This window comes from Pezoporus flaviventris, unplaced genomic scaffold, assembly GCF_033815535.1.
Source record: "Pezoporus flaviventris isolate CSIRO_AGI_PZ_B2104156 unplaced genomic scaffold, CSIRO_AGI_Pfla_v1 ptg000010l, whole genome shotgun sequence".
Lineage (NCBI taxonomy): Eukaryota > Metazoa > Chordata > Aves > Psittaciformes > Psittacidae > Pezoporus > Pezoporus flaviventris.
The window spans coordinates 1,239,964-1,255,645 of NW_026892558.1; the positions used below are offsets into that span (position 1 = coordinate 1,239,964).

Below are 15,682 nucleotides of genomic sequence, written 5' to 3' on the forward strand. Positions count from 1 at the left end.
ATTTAGACAAAAATTACCTGGTGATTCATCTTCATTTCCCTTGTTAAACACAAAACTATGAATCTATTTTAGATGAGATGGGCAGTAAAGAGCTGATACTGCTCTGCACGTGTTCTGATAGCCCTTGAATGATCTGTGGAATATTGGAGTCACAAAGCTTGTCTGTAAGACATCTGCTTGGACAGAATTAATTGTGCAGGACTGAAGTTATCATTTTCTTGCAAAAAGGGTTATTATTTATAATTTTGACAGCAACTCTGCCTCTTTGGACTGCCCCTGGATTGCTGCCGGTGCCATGGTCTGAACACACAGAATGGGATTGCAGAGCACCAGCAACATTTTAAGACAGAGCAACACAAAAAATGGTCAGATGTCAACAGGAAGCTCTTGGAAAGGTTTTGGCAGTGGGGAGGAGGGACAGCTCCCCACAGGACACTTAGCTCCCCCTGTCAATGAACAAAATTGCTCTTTATGTCAAAGGAGAGGTGGGTGCAATTCAGCTTCTCCCAGGGCATTGCCAGCGAACAGCTCCCTGTTGTGTATTTCATTAGTTTTCCCGCTGTCCTTTTCAGAGGAAGGAAGTGAAGAATCCATTTACAGCCTCATATTCTTTCTTGCTCATAGGCTGTGTGGCACCCAGAAATGTTTTAGCTGCTTTCTTGCATTTTTCCACTTGAGTCCTTGCTGTTAGTTACCTGCAGATGTTTCTCTCCAGCTTTTCAGCTTCTACCATCTTTCCTGCAGCCCTTGCCTTTTCACCCTTTTCCTCTCCATCTTCCCTTCCCAGTGTTTGGCTCCCTGTTGGCAAGTACGAGGACTCTTGTGGGTTTTGTTTTGTGGGAGCATGAACAGATGCATGGGGAAGCTGATAAATGGCTGGGATTAGAGCTTAGGAGGTCTTGGAATGAATCAGAAATAAACTGCCTGCACAGTCACCTCAGTTTCATGGTTTAAAGCATCAACAAGTTGACAAACACTGTCTGTGGAGAAAGATGTGCATCTGTTTGCAAAAGGACAGGAAGAGACGTATTAATCTGAAATGGTATCAGTGATCTTAGCAGAGCAACACAGCTAATTATGGGTGTTAATGGTGGAATAACCTGGCCCCAAGACCTTGCCCTGCTGAGGGGTGAAGGTGTGTGGTGGAGTTTTATCCTTGCTTACAGACAGGACTTCTCTGAGAGCAGCTTCCTGAGATAGCAGATAGAAAAGGAATGAGTTCACCGTGATCATCAAGACAAGTGACTAGACAGAGCAGAGCAGTGCCTCTTCATGTCTTCTTCCTTGAATCCAAAAAGGGATGTCTGTTCTAGTATTTAAAGGGTGGCTACAAAGAAGATGGAGATTTGCTTTTTACAAGAAGTCCCATGGAAAAGATGAGGGGTGATGGGCACAAGTTACTCCTGGAGAGACTGACTGGACACAAGAGGAAAATCTTTCCCAATGAGAACAACCAGCCACTGGGATAATCTCCCCAGGGAAGTGGTGGATGCCCCAGTGTTGGACACTGTTAAGATTCAGCTGGACAGGGTGCTGGGACATCTAGTCTAGGTCCTGCCATGTCTAAAAAGGATGGACCGAATGATCCTTGAGTTCCCTGGAATTCTGTGACACTGAGAAAGAAAATGTCTGTTGCAAACCAGGAGCGTGGGTTGTTAATCAGGATGTCTAGCCCTTACATGATGCTTTTCAGCAGCCATCTCCAAAGCCACACAGAGTGGCTCCTCCTATTTTTAAGTGGAAAGGCCATCCCAAATAATGCGAATCATAGAATCATAGAATAGTTAGGGTTGGAAAGGACCTTAAGATCATCTAGTTCCAACCCCCCTGCCGTGGGCAGGGACACCTTACGCTAAATCATATCACCCAAGGCCTCGTCCAACCTGGTCTTGAATAGTCTCATCAGTCCAGGGAGCTCAGGTAATCATAGGTCTCTGCTCTCCCTGCTGGGTCAAACTGGCAGAATGATTAAGAGATTAATTTCCTGGTCTGCTGGTGTGGCCCTGCACAAGCAACACAGATTTTTTTTTTTTCTTTACTACTTTGACCCATCTTTGAAAAATGATCATAATAGCACATTCAGAATTCCAGAATTAATTAAAGTGTTTTATTAAAGGTTGTGACACTGTTGGTGGGTACACCCAATATGAGAGGCAAAAACTATCACATTGGTGAGCTGAGTGAATTTGAGCCATCCAAAACCATAAGTCTTTTTTTAATAGAATAGTATCTCTGAAGAGGTGGTCAGAGCTATCAAGTATTTATAAAGTATCTGAGCTCCTGTTCCTGGAGGCAAAATTCCTCTGCAATGAACACGAAATCTGCACAAAAATGAAAGTTCAAATGGGAACAGGTTTGCCTTCAGCAGAGATGGATTCCCGTGGGATAACAGCTAACCGAACACCTCTGAAGGGAAACTAGTGGTCAATGAACGTGTTGCTGGGGATGACCCCTTTGCTGCTGAGAGCTCTGAAGGCTTCAGGTTGGAATAGAAGAATGCATAAGGCTCATACCAGGCTGATGAATGGCCGAGTGGGTGAGCAGACTCCTTGAGAAGCATCCTCTCACTTCCCCTAAGAGTCAGGTGAGCGATGCACTAAGAATGGTGCTGTCTGTTGAGACTGAAGAGTTTCCTTAATCCTACTGATTTCCATCTTCTTCCAGTTCCTTTCATCTCCTCACAGTAAAGGGCAAACAAGGTGCCAAGTAGCACACACTTCAAAGTGTGGTTGTGCCTTTGCTTCTCTCCAACCAACACTTGTGTTAGGGTTTTAACTTAGAGAACCAGCAAGCAATAATAAAATCATGGAGTAGTTTGGGATGGAAGGGACCTTAAAGCTCATCCAGCTCCAGCCCCTGCCACAGGCAGGGACCCCTTCCACCAGAGCAGCTTGCTCCAAACCCCTGTGTCCAACCTGGCCTTGAACACTGCCAGGGATGGGGCAGCCACAGCTTCTCTGGGCACCCTGTGCCAGCGCCTCAGCACCCTCACAGGGAAGAGCTTCTGCCTAAGAGCTCATCTCAGTCTCCCCTCTGGCAGGTTAAAGCCATTCCCCTTGGCTTGTCCCTACAGGCCCTTGTCCACAGCCCCTCTCCAGCAGCCCAGCCCGTGGGACACATTGCATTGTAACAGGGGGACAAGGCTGGAACCTGTGAGCATCTGAGGGAGTAGACACATTTGACACACATCCTGTAGCTGCAAAGCCACTGGCTCTGCTTAGAGGTGAAAAAAAAACTCCTAGTATGTAGTTATTTTCCCACCCAAAGTGCTTCAACGTGCAAGCAAAAGGTGGCACTATAAATTGCTGTTTAAGAGTGAGCACTTGTTAAATATTATCATCAACACAAGTTCTGATTCCCAAATGGAAAGAAGCTCATGCCTCCCAAATGAGACAATTTCCAGGAACTCAGCACTTCGGACATACTTCAAGGATTTTATATGTAATTTTAGTTTTTTGGTTTCTAATTATCATTAAGTTTTAGATTAATAGAAAATCATGCATGGCACCGGCTGGTATTTTATGGGAACAGCCGTGCTTTGCCTCTGGGCTATCGCTGCTAGTCAGGCTTCACTGACACTTTTGCTCCTGATTGCACTGGTATTTCGTTTTTACAGTTGATTTAATAAAAGGAGAGGAGCAAGTTTTGTTTGCCTGACAAAGCTTTGGAGGCTTTGTAGAGATTAGGCTGTCAAATGTGTTACCCAGGGTAATTTCTATGTAGGGTGCAGGTTTTTCTCCCCTTCTTTGCTCCTTCCCAGAGCCACCTGCAATTTATTTGGAGGTGGATTAAGAGCTGGAAATGGGAGATATCTGCGATGTTGTCTGTCCTCCCAGCTGGCTCTGGGGCGGTAAGGTGGAAAGGTGCCAAAGGGGGGAGTTTCACCCTCCCAAAGGATGAGCAGCAGAGGGCGAGATGCCACTAGCAATGGCTTTAAAGAAAGGCTGTGGGTGCCCCTGTGAACGGCACAGCGTGAAACCATGGCAGGAGGGATCCCCAGTATGGAGTAAACAACCGTGGCAGAGAATAAACTCCTGCTGAGCACATTTTCTGCCTCCTTAGTTAATATGCAAAACACCTCGGATGATAATGAATAGTAATAGTGATTAATTAGGAATACTTTGAATTCACATCATCCTTCTCAGGCTCAGAAGGTGTCTTATAAACAGGAACTGGAGCACAGGGTGATCCCTGTGGGATGGAGGGAGGCAGTGTGGCCATGGACCAAGAGGACTGGGACAGTTTTGGGCTGTTTCTGTCTGAAAAAACATTCCTGATGTTGGTGTAGGATAAAGCAACACACACCAGTTCCCAGGAGCACACAGTGTTGACAATGGGAACCCAAACCCACCTTTACGCAGGCGACAAGAGAAAAACCATCCCTGGAGCATTCCTTGCATGTGTTTCCAGCGGGATCCTGTGCTGCTCATCCCTGCACAGACGTGTCCTGCCTAAGGACACCCTGTTAAGGCCATTCCTTGCACCCCAGTATATGGCGATCCCTATTTGGGAGGGACGGCAGAGCCTCAAACCACCAAGAGGCACCCGCTTGGGCCTTAATTTCCCTTCTGCCATGGGAGAGGAAGAAGAATCAAAGAATAAAAGGGAAAAGAACCCAAAACCAAACCCAACAACAAATAGGGTGGCTGCTTCAGCGGCTCCCTCCTGCTGCAGGGAGCAGGACCAGAGTGGTCTCCTGGGGAAACCGGGGAAGAGGCCGGGACCGGGGAGGGGAAAATGTATGTAAAAAGGGGTTTATTTAAAAAAGAAGCAATAAAAGCCGATACAGGCGGCGAGGGAAAGCGCTGCTCGCTCTGCCGAGCCGTGCCGATCTGACCCCGAACAGTACTGAGCCCGGCCGAACTGGGCTTGTACCGAGCCGAGCCTAGCTGGACTGAGCACTGACAGTGCTGAGCCCGGCCGAACTCTGCCCGAAGAGAGCAGAGCCCAACTGATCTAAGCCCGTACGTAGCCGAGCCCAGCTGCGCTGAGCACGAACAGTGCTGAGCCCGGCAGAACTGGGTCCGAACAGTGCTGAGCCCAGCTGATCTGAGCCCTAACAGTGCTCTGAGCGCGGCCGAACCGAGCCCAGCCTGAACTCATCCTAGACGGACCGAACGCAGCCGGAGGGGGCTGAGCGCTGCCTCACCGCCCCATACCTGAGCGGGGCGCGGCGGAGGCGGAGCGGTGCTGCCCCCTCCTCCTCCTCCTCCTCCTCATTCTCCTCCTTCTTCTTCTTCTTCCAGTGCTGCCGCCCGGCCGCGTCGCTCCCTTTCCTGCCCGCTCCCCGCCGGACGCGGCGGTGTAAAGGTCGCTCGGTGCCGGTCGCTGCCTGCCGGACCCATGCCCCTCGCTTAGCGCAGCCCGGCCCTGCCATGTCCGCCTCGGAGCTCTACACCAAGGTGAGGGGGGTGCCGGTGTCCGTGTGCGTTTTCCTTGTGTTTTGGGGTGGTGGTGGGGGGGTCCCCGCAACTTTTCCCGGACTCATCGCTCCCCTCCGGGCTTCCCCCGGTTTTCCATAGGGAGCAGCGGGCTTCGCCCGCGGGTCCGGGTTGTGGCAGCGTTGGCCTTGTTCTCGGTGGGGTTCCGTCACCCGAGCGGGCTCCAAACCGCGCTCAGCTTCTCCAGATCCACACGGAATAGTTTGTTTCCTCGTATTCCTACAGCGCCGGGGTATGGGGCGGGGGGAGAGAGGGAAAACCCGTCCTTTCAACTGCTGTGAGTAACCAGAATGCTCCCGAGGTGCCTGGTTTCCGGAGTCCTTTTCGTTCTGTGGCTCAAATAAAGCCCTCGGCCGTGGTATTGCCAAAGGCACCCGCTTCCTGGTGGCAGTCGGGGAGGTGGCATGGCTGATGGGATGGTGGCCTCGCAAGGTGTCGCCGGGTTTGCATCCTGCTGCCCTCCCGTCGCTTCCCAGAGAGAAACACGGATTTGTCCTAAAAAGTGGCTCGTTGTGATGACGGGAAGCTCCGGTGCTTGGTTTTTGAGCAGAGTTTGAAACCTAGATAAGGTGTCACTTGTGTTTTCTTTCTCTTTTATTATCCTGTGGCTGCAGGGTACTGAAGCAGGGCACAGGGTATTCCTGCTCCTCGGTCAGAGCAGGATAGGGAATACATCCCGCACAGATCAGGGCTTTCTGCCCCCTTCCCAGCACGAGGTTTGTGTCCAGAGAGATTTTTGCCGATTGACTTGGCTTGATGAAAGAGCTCCTTGCACGGTATGGAGCGATAACTGGCACAGGGAGCGAGCCCTGTGCCTGTGCTCCACATCTTCCCAAGGCTAGGGAGTGCTGTGGGGCATCCAGGATGCAGAGAATGTGCTCAGTAAAAACCATCAATAACGCTAAGCAGGGGGCTCATCGAGCAAAGTGCTTGGCTTCGGAACAGGTTTTGCTGCAATAATGAGAATTTTAGTGTTTTAAATTCTTCCTGTGACCATGGTCAGTGCGGGGATGCTGCCAGATTGGCACCAGCCCTCTCAAGGAAACACTTTTTGTCTCTGTGCCAGCCTCCCAGGCTTAACTTTGAGGTAGATTTCTGCTTCTGTAACTCATTTTGCAGACAGCTTTTATGTAATATTGGGGGTTGCCACTTAGGTTTTTTTTTGGCTGTCGATACCAAACGCATGCAGGATGAATTGTGAGTCTGGCAGCTTCTCCTTTGAACCTCCGGGAATTAAAGGAGCCCCACTGGAGCGATGGGGCTGTCTGTGAGCGGGATGACCTCCATCCTTCTCAGGAGCACTTCAAAAGCAAAGTCTCAGGTTTGGAAAACCTTTTTTCCTTGGAAAACCTGATGGGGAGCACAAATAAAGCCATGGCTGAACTGATCCGATGTGCCGACCGCAGCATCTCGTCGGATGAGTGCGTGGATGTGATGGGAAGCATTGCTGGGGAGGAAGGAGGCTGGCTGGGAGTGCGGTGTTATCCCCAACAACCAGGTTAATTGATTCTTAACCTGATGATCGAGTAGTTAACCCATGTGGTGTTTTTATGCAGACTTGGTTAGCTTTGTATCCATGTTCATTCATTGAGTGGGTATATGGCGCCTGTCGGGACATCATCACTTGTGATCCTGGTGCTGTATAGGGGCTTTTCTATGAGGCATTTGTGAAGTGATGGGTTTGGTGACAATCTGTGCCTGTCATTAATTTCTAATTCAGTTTTACTAACAGCAAAGAATCTTGATGAGAGCTGGCTCTTCTGACGGTGTCCGTCTGTCCTGTGTGGGCAAGCTGGTGTGGTGCAGCTGTGGATGGTGCCTTGAACCCGTATGGGTCATCTGTGGGGCTGAGCGCTGGCATTGTGGTGAAATTTAGGACCATCCTGCTGTGTTTTCTTCTGCATGGGGTGTCTGTGCCAGTTCTGGGCTTTGAAGCAGCAGGAAAATGTTTCCTGTGACTTTGAATGTGTGAGAAAAAGAGCAAAAAAAAGGCTTTAACAAAACTAACAGCCTCATGCTTAACCTGATGGTTGCCAGCGGCTGATGGAGGACCCCAGGATGAAGCAGATGGGGCTCCTTGGATTGCCTTGTCAGCAGGGTGGGCATGAGGCTTTTGAAGGGAAGGTGTACAGTCTGGCTTGCTGGAATTAATACAGGTGTATTGCTGAAAGCCTATAGATCCAGTGTGAGGGGTTGCATTAGCACAGCCACAATGGGGGTCCTTTGGGACCTTCTTTGGGGTCCTTCCTCCTCTTGCTTGAACTAGGATGAGAGAGACTACTGGGGAGCCACTTCAGAGCAGCTGAGTGGGACCTCTGAGGTCATCCCACCTCTCCTTCCTGCTGGGCTGCAATGGGACCAGCTATGTGTTGTTTAGAGAGCCCTTAGCTTCCACTTGATGCCTGCAGAGCTCTCCTGGGACTTTGTGGGACACACAGCATTTCCTTGGTGCTTAAAGCCGTGTTTGTTAAGCGATGCTGGTGATTTTGTTGTGCACTTAAACTAGAGAGGAACCCATCATGGAAACAACAGCACCTCCGAGTTGCTGGTGGAGGCTCTCTCCATGCAATGTCTCGCCTGTGCCCCTTTTAAGAGCAGGGATGACTGATGTTTAATAGCCCCCATCAAACAAGATAATTAACAGCTTTGCCTAATTATGAGTGTGAGAGTAGTTCCAAAACTGCATCAACCTTCAATCACGTAGGACTCCACTTGTGTAAATAGTTATGGGGAGACCATTATAATACTCTTCTTACTCCTGATGCAGTACCTGGGGACTTTGGGATTGCCTGGCTGTGGGGTTTATTTTGTTGCAGAAGAAAACAGAATTTTAGTGGGACTTATGTCTCAGCAGTAGAGAAGCTGTATGGTGAAGGGTCCTCCAGACCTGGTCCTGGAGCCACTGGCATCAGTGCGTGCAGGAGGAGTAGGGGATGTAATGGTGCTAAGGACTCCAGCTAGAATCAATGAATCCTAGACTGGTTTGGATTGAAAGGACCTTAAAGCTCATCCAGCTCCAACCCCTTGCCACAGCCAGGGACACTTTCCACTAGAGCAGCTTGCTTCAAGCCTCATCCAACCTGGCCTTGAACACTGCCAGGGATGGAATATTCACACTTCCTTGGGCAACTACTTCCAGTGCCATACGAATGTCTTCCTAAGGCTGCCTGGGGCCAGTCCTGCTCCTGACGTGTCCCTGGGGTTTCTGCTACAATGTCCTTTACTTCCTGTCCATCCAGAGCCTTCCAAAGAAACCTGTTGCTGATGCAGCTAAACTACAGCCAAGGTAACTGCAGTCCAATCCTGTGCAGATGTCAGCTTTACTCTGTAATGAGATAAGGGGGATGCTCTGCTCCTCTGAGGTGGGTGCTGGGCAGGATGGAGGGAGGACATCCTCCCTGGAAGATGCTGTCTCCAGCAATGGTTTGATGGGCAGTATTAAACCAGAGATCAGACCTGTTTGCGTGTCTAGCCTTTGTTACTGTATTGAAGCTCTTCATATGACTAAACTATAATTGGTTTTGCTTCTGGATGTTCTGCTCTCTTAAAGGTACTTCTTGAAATGTGTTAATTGAAGTGTAGCCTCTGAACCCCATGTGAAATGCTGCTTCTGCCAGGCTAGGGAATGAGCTGTGCCTTTCTGCTCCTCGAGTGTTGCACAGCTCCAGGTAATGCTCCTCAGAAGGTCTGCATGCTCTGGGTGAGCAAAAACCAGGGTATTTCTTTCTTTTTTCATTCCCCCCCTCCCTTTTTGCAAAGTGACTGTTATTTGCCAAGTACTTTTTAACAGATGATAGAACTTAATGCATTAAAAGATCCTCTTCTAATGGCCAGTGTCGGGTATAGAAAACTCTCTGGTTTTCACTTAAAGTTGTATTAAATAAAGTAGCTGGAATGAATTGGTGGTTTCTTACCCTGGGGAGAAACTCTTCAAAAGCAAATATTGCCAGTGCGATCACATAGTGATTGAGTCAATGAATTGGCATAAACCTTCTGGCATAAAACCTTTCTGAAAATGATTTATCCTTCAAGGCTCAGCTGCTTTGGGTTGAGCAGCAGTGGGGAAGGAAAGAGAAGATTTTCTGTCTGTTGTGTAGAGAGAAATTTCTGGGAGTAAGTGTTGGCAATAGGGAAAGTCTGGGGCTCAGTCCCAGGACTTCCACGGGACCGCTGGTCCTGAGCTCCTGCCTCTGCCGTTTGCTGCTACTGTTAGGAAAAAGTGCGTTATACTTGAAGGTTTTGCTTGGTTTGGGTTTTTTTCCTCTTTATTTTAGACTATGAGAATGTGCATGGGTCACACCACGGAAGGTAGTGACAGTTCGGAGGCCACGCTGGGGACATCTTGCCGAAGGAGCCGGATCCGTTGGTGTCCCCAGGCTCTTCCTGATCCTGCCTCCATATGAGCTGCAGTCGTGGAGAGGGAATCGGCGAGATGTAAAATATGATTGCTCCAGCCAGCTCCCTGCGGCTGGGGACCGTGCCAAGGGCATGGCCACCTCTGCAGCCTACCAAGGGCAGAGCCCAGCTTGGGGGCTTGAATACCATTCAGCCCAGTGAGTAGGTGCAGGGAGGTGAGTGCTGCTGGCTTTGTGTGCATTGCCCTCCCTTGATGGGCAGGACATAGCCAGAGTCTGCCCCATGCTCTCTCAGCGTTCTGCAGTTGTGTGTCCTGCTGCAAGGCACGTTGTGCAGGGACTTTGCACTGCAAAAATAACCAGGTTTTGTCTTCTGTTGGTGCAATTGTTTGTCTCAGCTGGGCATTTAACAGCACCTGTGCTGGGGTTAGAGGAAAGCCACTGAGCTAACAAACATGGAACTCAGTGCAGGTGCTGGGGCACAGCCCTGGGAATTATTCCAGCGGGGATTAAATAGCTTGATTCCTGCTTTATGTGCTCTTGGTGGTTGGGATTAGTCAACTTGCCTTTCTAAAATACTATTTTCAAGAATGCCTGCCTTGATACTGTGCTAAGGGTATGAAATTCGTGTGTAGGGAATCCCAATACTCATAAGCCAGAGTTGCAGAAATTTGCTGGGTTAACTTTGGGTGAAGGGTGGATATCTATGTGTGTACATATATATATATATATATGTGTGTATATATATATGTGTATATATATGTGTGTGTATATATATATATATACGTCTGAAGTTGCTCTCAGTTTGCTGTAGTGCAGTGCAATCATAGGCGTGTTGAGATTTTAATTTGCACACCAAGTAGTCTGTAGCTCTGGCCAAAAAAGGAGCAGTGTACCCTTACTGCAATAGCTGTACAGAGAGGAGTAGCTTAACTTTAGCATGAAGGTGGACTTTGGACCTTCTGAGTTAGTCGGTGGTGTAATAAATAGCATGTAGTGAAGTTGAAGCCCTGAGTCGGTTTCTTTTGCAGCATTATTTTGTGCTCTTTGACCTCAAACAGAGGCATTTTGTGGCTGTTAAAGGAATATCAGCATGAACTACAGTTCAAATGAGGAAAATGACTGCTTTTACTGCAGCAAAACCTCAAGCTTTGCCTGATACCTGGAGCACTTGCAAACTGTTTTAGTGAAGAATTTGTTGTTTAGCAGAACTGGTAACATTCCCTGTGAGCTTTCTGTCTCTTGAGTGGGTTGTGTAAGGCAATTGCCCTCGAATGCCCCTGGCCTGCTGCAAGACATGTCTTGAGGGCTTGGGTTGGCTTTTGGCTTAACCTGGTCCTCCAGAAAAGACCAAAGGGATAGTGGCAGGGCTGGGAAGGTCCAGGGATCGATGGGTGATGGGCTTTATGTAGCCTTCCTTGTCTGAATGCTCATTAACATGCTATCCAGGGCTCAGTAAACTCTTCAATTTTACTAATGAGTCTATTAAGGATTTAGTATTTCTGCTCTTTGCTGTGATATCTAGAGGATTTGTAGAGGAACATCCCAACAGGGAAGAGTCTGCAGCCTGGAAGTGTGACCTTTTCTCCCAGCTGTGCACTGCTTTTGTCCTTGGTTTGCTGTGTCCAAAGTCTTCTCCAGCCAGCTGAAACCTGTGAGTCATGGGAACGGCTTAAACATGTCAAATGCTGGCCTATAAGCCTACAAGAACTGTAAGCAGCATAGGTCCATAAACCCTTACTATAAGGAACGTAAGCCCTTAATGGCAAGTTATGGCCCCAAATCCATGGCTTGGTGTGATGTGCTGGGACAGTGGTGCAGGTTCTTTATCAGTGTGTGCTGCTGACCTACTGTGACAGCATCCTTCACCACTTTTAAGTATCAGCTTTTTAGCCTGGTTTTTAGTCTTTTTAGCACTGGCTTTTAGTCCCCCACACGTGCCCATATGAAGCTGGTAGTGCTGTTAGGACATTCAGACCCTGCTGTGGCAGTTGCAGCAGGTGACACACATGTAAGTAACATGTCTTGATGCCCTTCCATTAGACCAGGTTGCTCCAAGCCCCATCCAGCCTGCCTGGGGATGGGGCAGCCACAGCTTCTCTGGGCACCCTGTGCCAGCACCTCAGCACCCTCACAAGGTGCTTCTCTAATGTCTAATCTAAGTCTCCCCTCTGTTAGCTTAAAGCCATTATTTTCCCATATGGGTACTGGTGGGGTGGTTTTGTGCTGTTTGGGTGCTTGGTATTGATATGTTCCACGTAATGTGGCTTGGAGATATGTGCTCTGTCCACTTGTCCATCCTGACTTTTGGATGTTCTTGTTGGTTCTCATCCATCCTTTCGCCCATGAGTCCCTGTTTGCCACGTGCTCCCAGTTTAACTCTTCCTTGAGGACACCTTTTCCATGCCTGAGGTTGACCTGCATTTTCAGCTTGTGACCACTTCCCATGCTGCTGAACCACGGGCAGCCTTGTGGGTCTGGTGGGCTCCATGAAGGGACGTGTTTCACTTGGTGAAAGCCAGGGATTATCTCAGTTGATCCCTACCTTCACCCTTCCAGTGAGTCACTGCCCAAGCTCCATTATGATAGCCTCACTGAGGTGTGAGGTGCTGGTAGGATGTGCTAACCACCATTTACAGTGCTGTTGGGAGCAGGATATGTTGTGGGTGAATCACAGCTGCTACTTATCAAAATAACACCTTACCTCCTGGGAACATGTCCTGGTGAGTCACCCCTCTTCAAAGGAAAAAAAGACCCTTAATGTGTTTAAAGATGGCTTTTCAAAAGTCATGGAGGACAGTGGTGGGAATGCCTGTTTTCTTCTGAAAGCCCCACAGGGATGATTTTGGGTGGCTCAGGCAAACCAAGTTCCCAAGCAGGCTGGATGTGAGCAGCGGACATGTGCCTTAAAAAATGGGTGTTGAAAACTGTTTAAAAATCTATTTGTTTAAAATAAATCTGATCCCTGTGCCTGCTGTGAAAGCTGGTCCTTGGTGCTACACCCCATGTGAGCAGAAAAGACAGTGTAAGCATATTTCAAGGCAGCAAGTGGATGCGGAGGTACCGAGATGATGTAAGCTATAATTTTCAACCTAATTAAGCTGAGTAACTCCTTGTGGATTTATGGCTCTTAATTACTTTTAGCGCTGCTAGCATGGGTGCTGTGGGTATTGCTGTTTTTTAGGTACTGAGTGTGATGTCTGGCTGTCTTGGAGGAGCGGTACCCACGGCATGGTCTCAGTCAAGGACATGATCTCCTGATGGGGTGGGCATGGAGAGCTGGAGGTGGCTTTCACGTGGCAGTACTGGACTACAGTGGTCTTGGATTGGCCCCACATGTCCTGCTAGGACCATGTGTCCTCTTCAGAGGCGAGGTGGAGGTGCAGGAGAATCAGGTCCTGCTCCAGACCCATGCAGACCTCAGCAGGAGGTAGATGTGCGAATCCTGGTGTGGCTCTCACAAGCCTTTCCCATGGTTCTGTAGTGCCTGTTTCTTGCCTAGCTGATGCCTGCTTTCACCATCATGTTCAGTGGTAAAAAATAGAATAACAAAGGAAAAGGAGGCCCACGTCTGCTGCTCATCCAGCATTTGATTGATGCCTTGTGTCACTATGCTGTCCCCTTGCTTGCCTTTATCGGTAAATCACTTTTCTGATGGGATAGACCATCAACATCTGCACTACCATCTTGTAGTAGTGGTATCAACAAGGCATGGTTTGGCTTGAGGAAGATCTTAAATAGCACTAAGAAGCTCTTCTGGAAGTCATATCTGCATGGGGTGAGAACATCTCACCGTAAGGCTGGTGGAGAGCTGCCCTTGGGGTGTCTGCAGGGACTCCCCTACTCTGAATATTGGGGTTTCCCCCCCAGATTCTGGTGTTGTAGAGATGCAATTTGCTTTTCCTCTCCTGTCTGACTCTGACCATGGCAGCTGAAGTGCTGCTGGGGACATGTTGTTTGTGGCTAGATGGCTTTTAGGGGACCAGGGTCCCTGGATGAGGGACTCTCTTTTGAGCTGGACTGCCCTTGTCTGTCCTGCAACACACGTTCTATGGCCCTGAGCATTATAAAGATCCTGTCCAGAGGGATAGGTAGATCATGGCACTTCTCTGAAGACCCAGAAATGCCAGGTTTGAAATCTCTTGCTCTACTTTCCTTCTGCTTTATTTCTTTTTTTCTTTTGCTTTCTAAAGCCTGTATTTTCATTTGGACCTTGTTTCAGTGAGGTGATAACTTCTTCCTCCCTGTGCATAGTGGTGAGATGGATGCTTATGCTTCATCCACCCCGCCATGGAGGATGGAGGCAGGGTTCTTAAATAAAATACTTCCTTTTTAAATAAAAACAAAGAAAAAGGAAGGAGGAAAACCCGAGGTGTCTCAGCATGCAGGTCTGGACTCTAGACAACACTGATGCTCAAGGTTAGGGCGCTGGTGCTTTGGGTGCAACTGGTGTCAGGACAGGCTGTGGGTTTCAGCCTCGCAGCACTGCTGTCACCCTGGGGTGATTCCTGCTGCTCGGCCCCTTGCCTGCTCGCTGTGAAACCTTGTGAGCTCTTGCCATGCCGAAACAAATTCTGTGCCGGGGCTGTCAGAGCTGATCTTCGTTCTCTCGTGCTCTGCCCTCCCCGCTGCTGTTCCAGTAAGTGATGGCTGTGCTCGCACCCGCTTCTTGGTGTGGGAGTGTGGAGGCCATCGCTGCGATGCCAGATAGACACAAGAAGTGCTGCCTGGCTTAGAAACATGAAATACCCGTTTGCTTCTCCATCAGGGTAGGCCTAAATCATCTTCAGGAGCAAAACTTGCTTGAATTTGCCTTTCAGCACCCGACGCTCCATGCTGAAGGAGATGGGATGGACAAGGCTGTTTCAGGCTGTACAGCCCCTTACAGACCCCAAAGACTGAGCTGCAAGGAGGATTTTCCTTCCCCAGCAATGCTGCGCCAGCATTTGCATCCCGAAGTCCAGCAGCAGGCAGAAAACACGCTGATCTCGCACAAATGCAGCCTCTCTGGGGCCTTCTGCTTTGTCCAAGGAACAGTGTGGTACAGAAATCCATACTTTTTAGAAGAAAGCCTGTTCTCAGAAATAGAACATTCTATTTGGCAATGCCAGGAAGTCTGTAACTCTTCAGGTTTTTCACTATTTTTTTACATGTATTTTTTAAATTTATTTTCTATTTTTTGACCGAAAAGGTCCTGTCCCCTGACAGTCTTTGCTCTGGTGCAAAGTTTGAGTGCTGGCAGGTCACATGAAGTGAATCAGCAGAATGCAAACCCTGCTGTTACTCACTAAACTTTGCTCAGAATTCATCTAATTGTAGACCCAATAGGTACTTCAGGAGCTCCAACTGTTTTCCTTTGAGCAAGGGGCTTAGCCCCAGCCCCTGGGGCAGCACTTGCCCCACCTGAGCATCCTCCCAAGATCCATGCTCCAAAGTATGATAATTTTGAACCCTTTGGATATAAATCATGCTGAGTGATTGCTTCCTGTTGTATCCCAATTTTAAATGGTATTTTCTCTGTTGGGTAGCAGGTTTACTGCTTTTTCATCCTTTTTCTTTTTAGTCACAGATGGCTCTGTTTTAATACTCAATCACTTGTGAGGTATTACCCAATTTTGGGCTGCCGCTAATCGCTGGCATGATGGCTTTTGGTGTCCCCGTGTGAAGACCAGGCTAGATATTGTGGCTGATACAAAAAATCCCTAGGACTTCAGTGTGCAGAAGTGTGTTTAGCTATTGGATCATAAGTTAGTGAGGCTTCATCCTTTTAGCAGCTCTGGAAGCAGTTTCTTGTCTCCACGCGTTCAGTACTAAAGGCTGAATGTTTTTAAAGGGAAAACCTTCCAACAAACCCATTTAATTTTCCTCAGTAATATTGTGTGGCCA

The 15,682-nt window shown here is 48.6% G+C and overlaps 1 protein-coding gene across 2 annotated transcripts in view; it reads left to right on the forward strand.

The window, feature by feature from the left end:
* The first annotated feature begins 5,336 nt into the window (after nucleotides 1–5,336).
* The window catches only part of MYO5B (myosin VB), a 148,928-nt gene continuing 138,582 nt past the window's right edge, over nucleotides 5,337–15,682 (forward strand). For both annotated transcript variants that reach the window (XM_061450482.1, XM_061450483.1), the window contains exon 1: nucleotides 5,337–5,402. In XM_061450482.1, coding sequence (XP_061306466.1) covers nucleotides 5,376–5,402 — 27 coding nt within the window. In that variant the 5' untranslated portion in view covers nucleotides 5,337–5,375. The remainder of the gene's footprint in view (nucleotides 5,403–15,682) is intronic.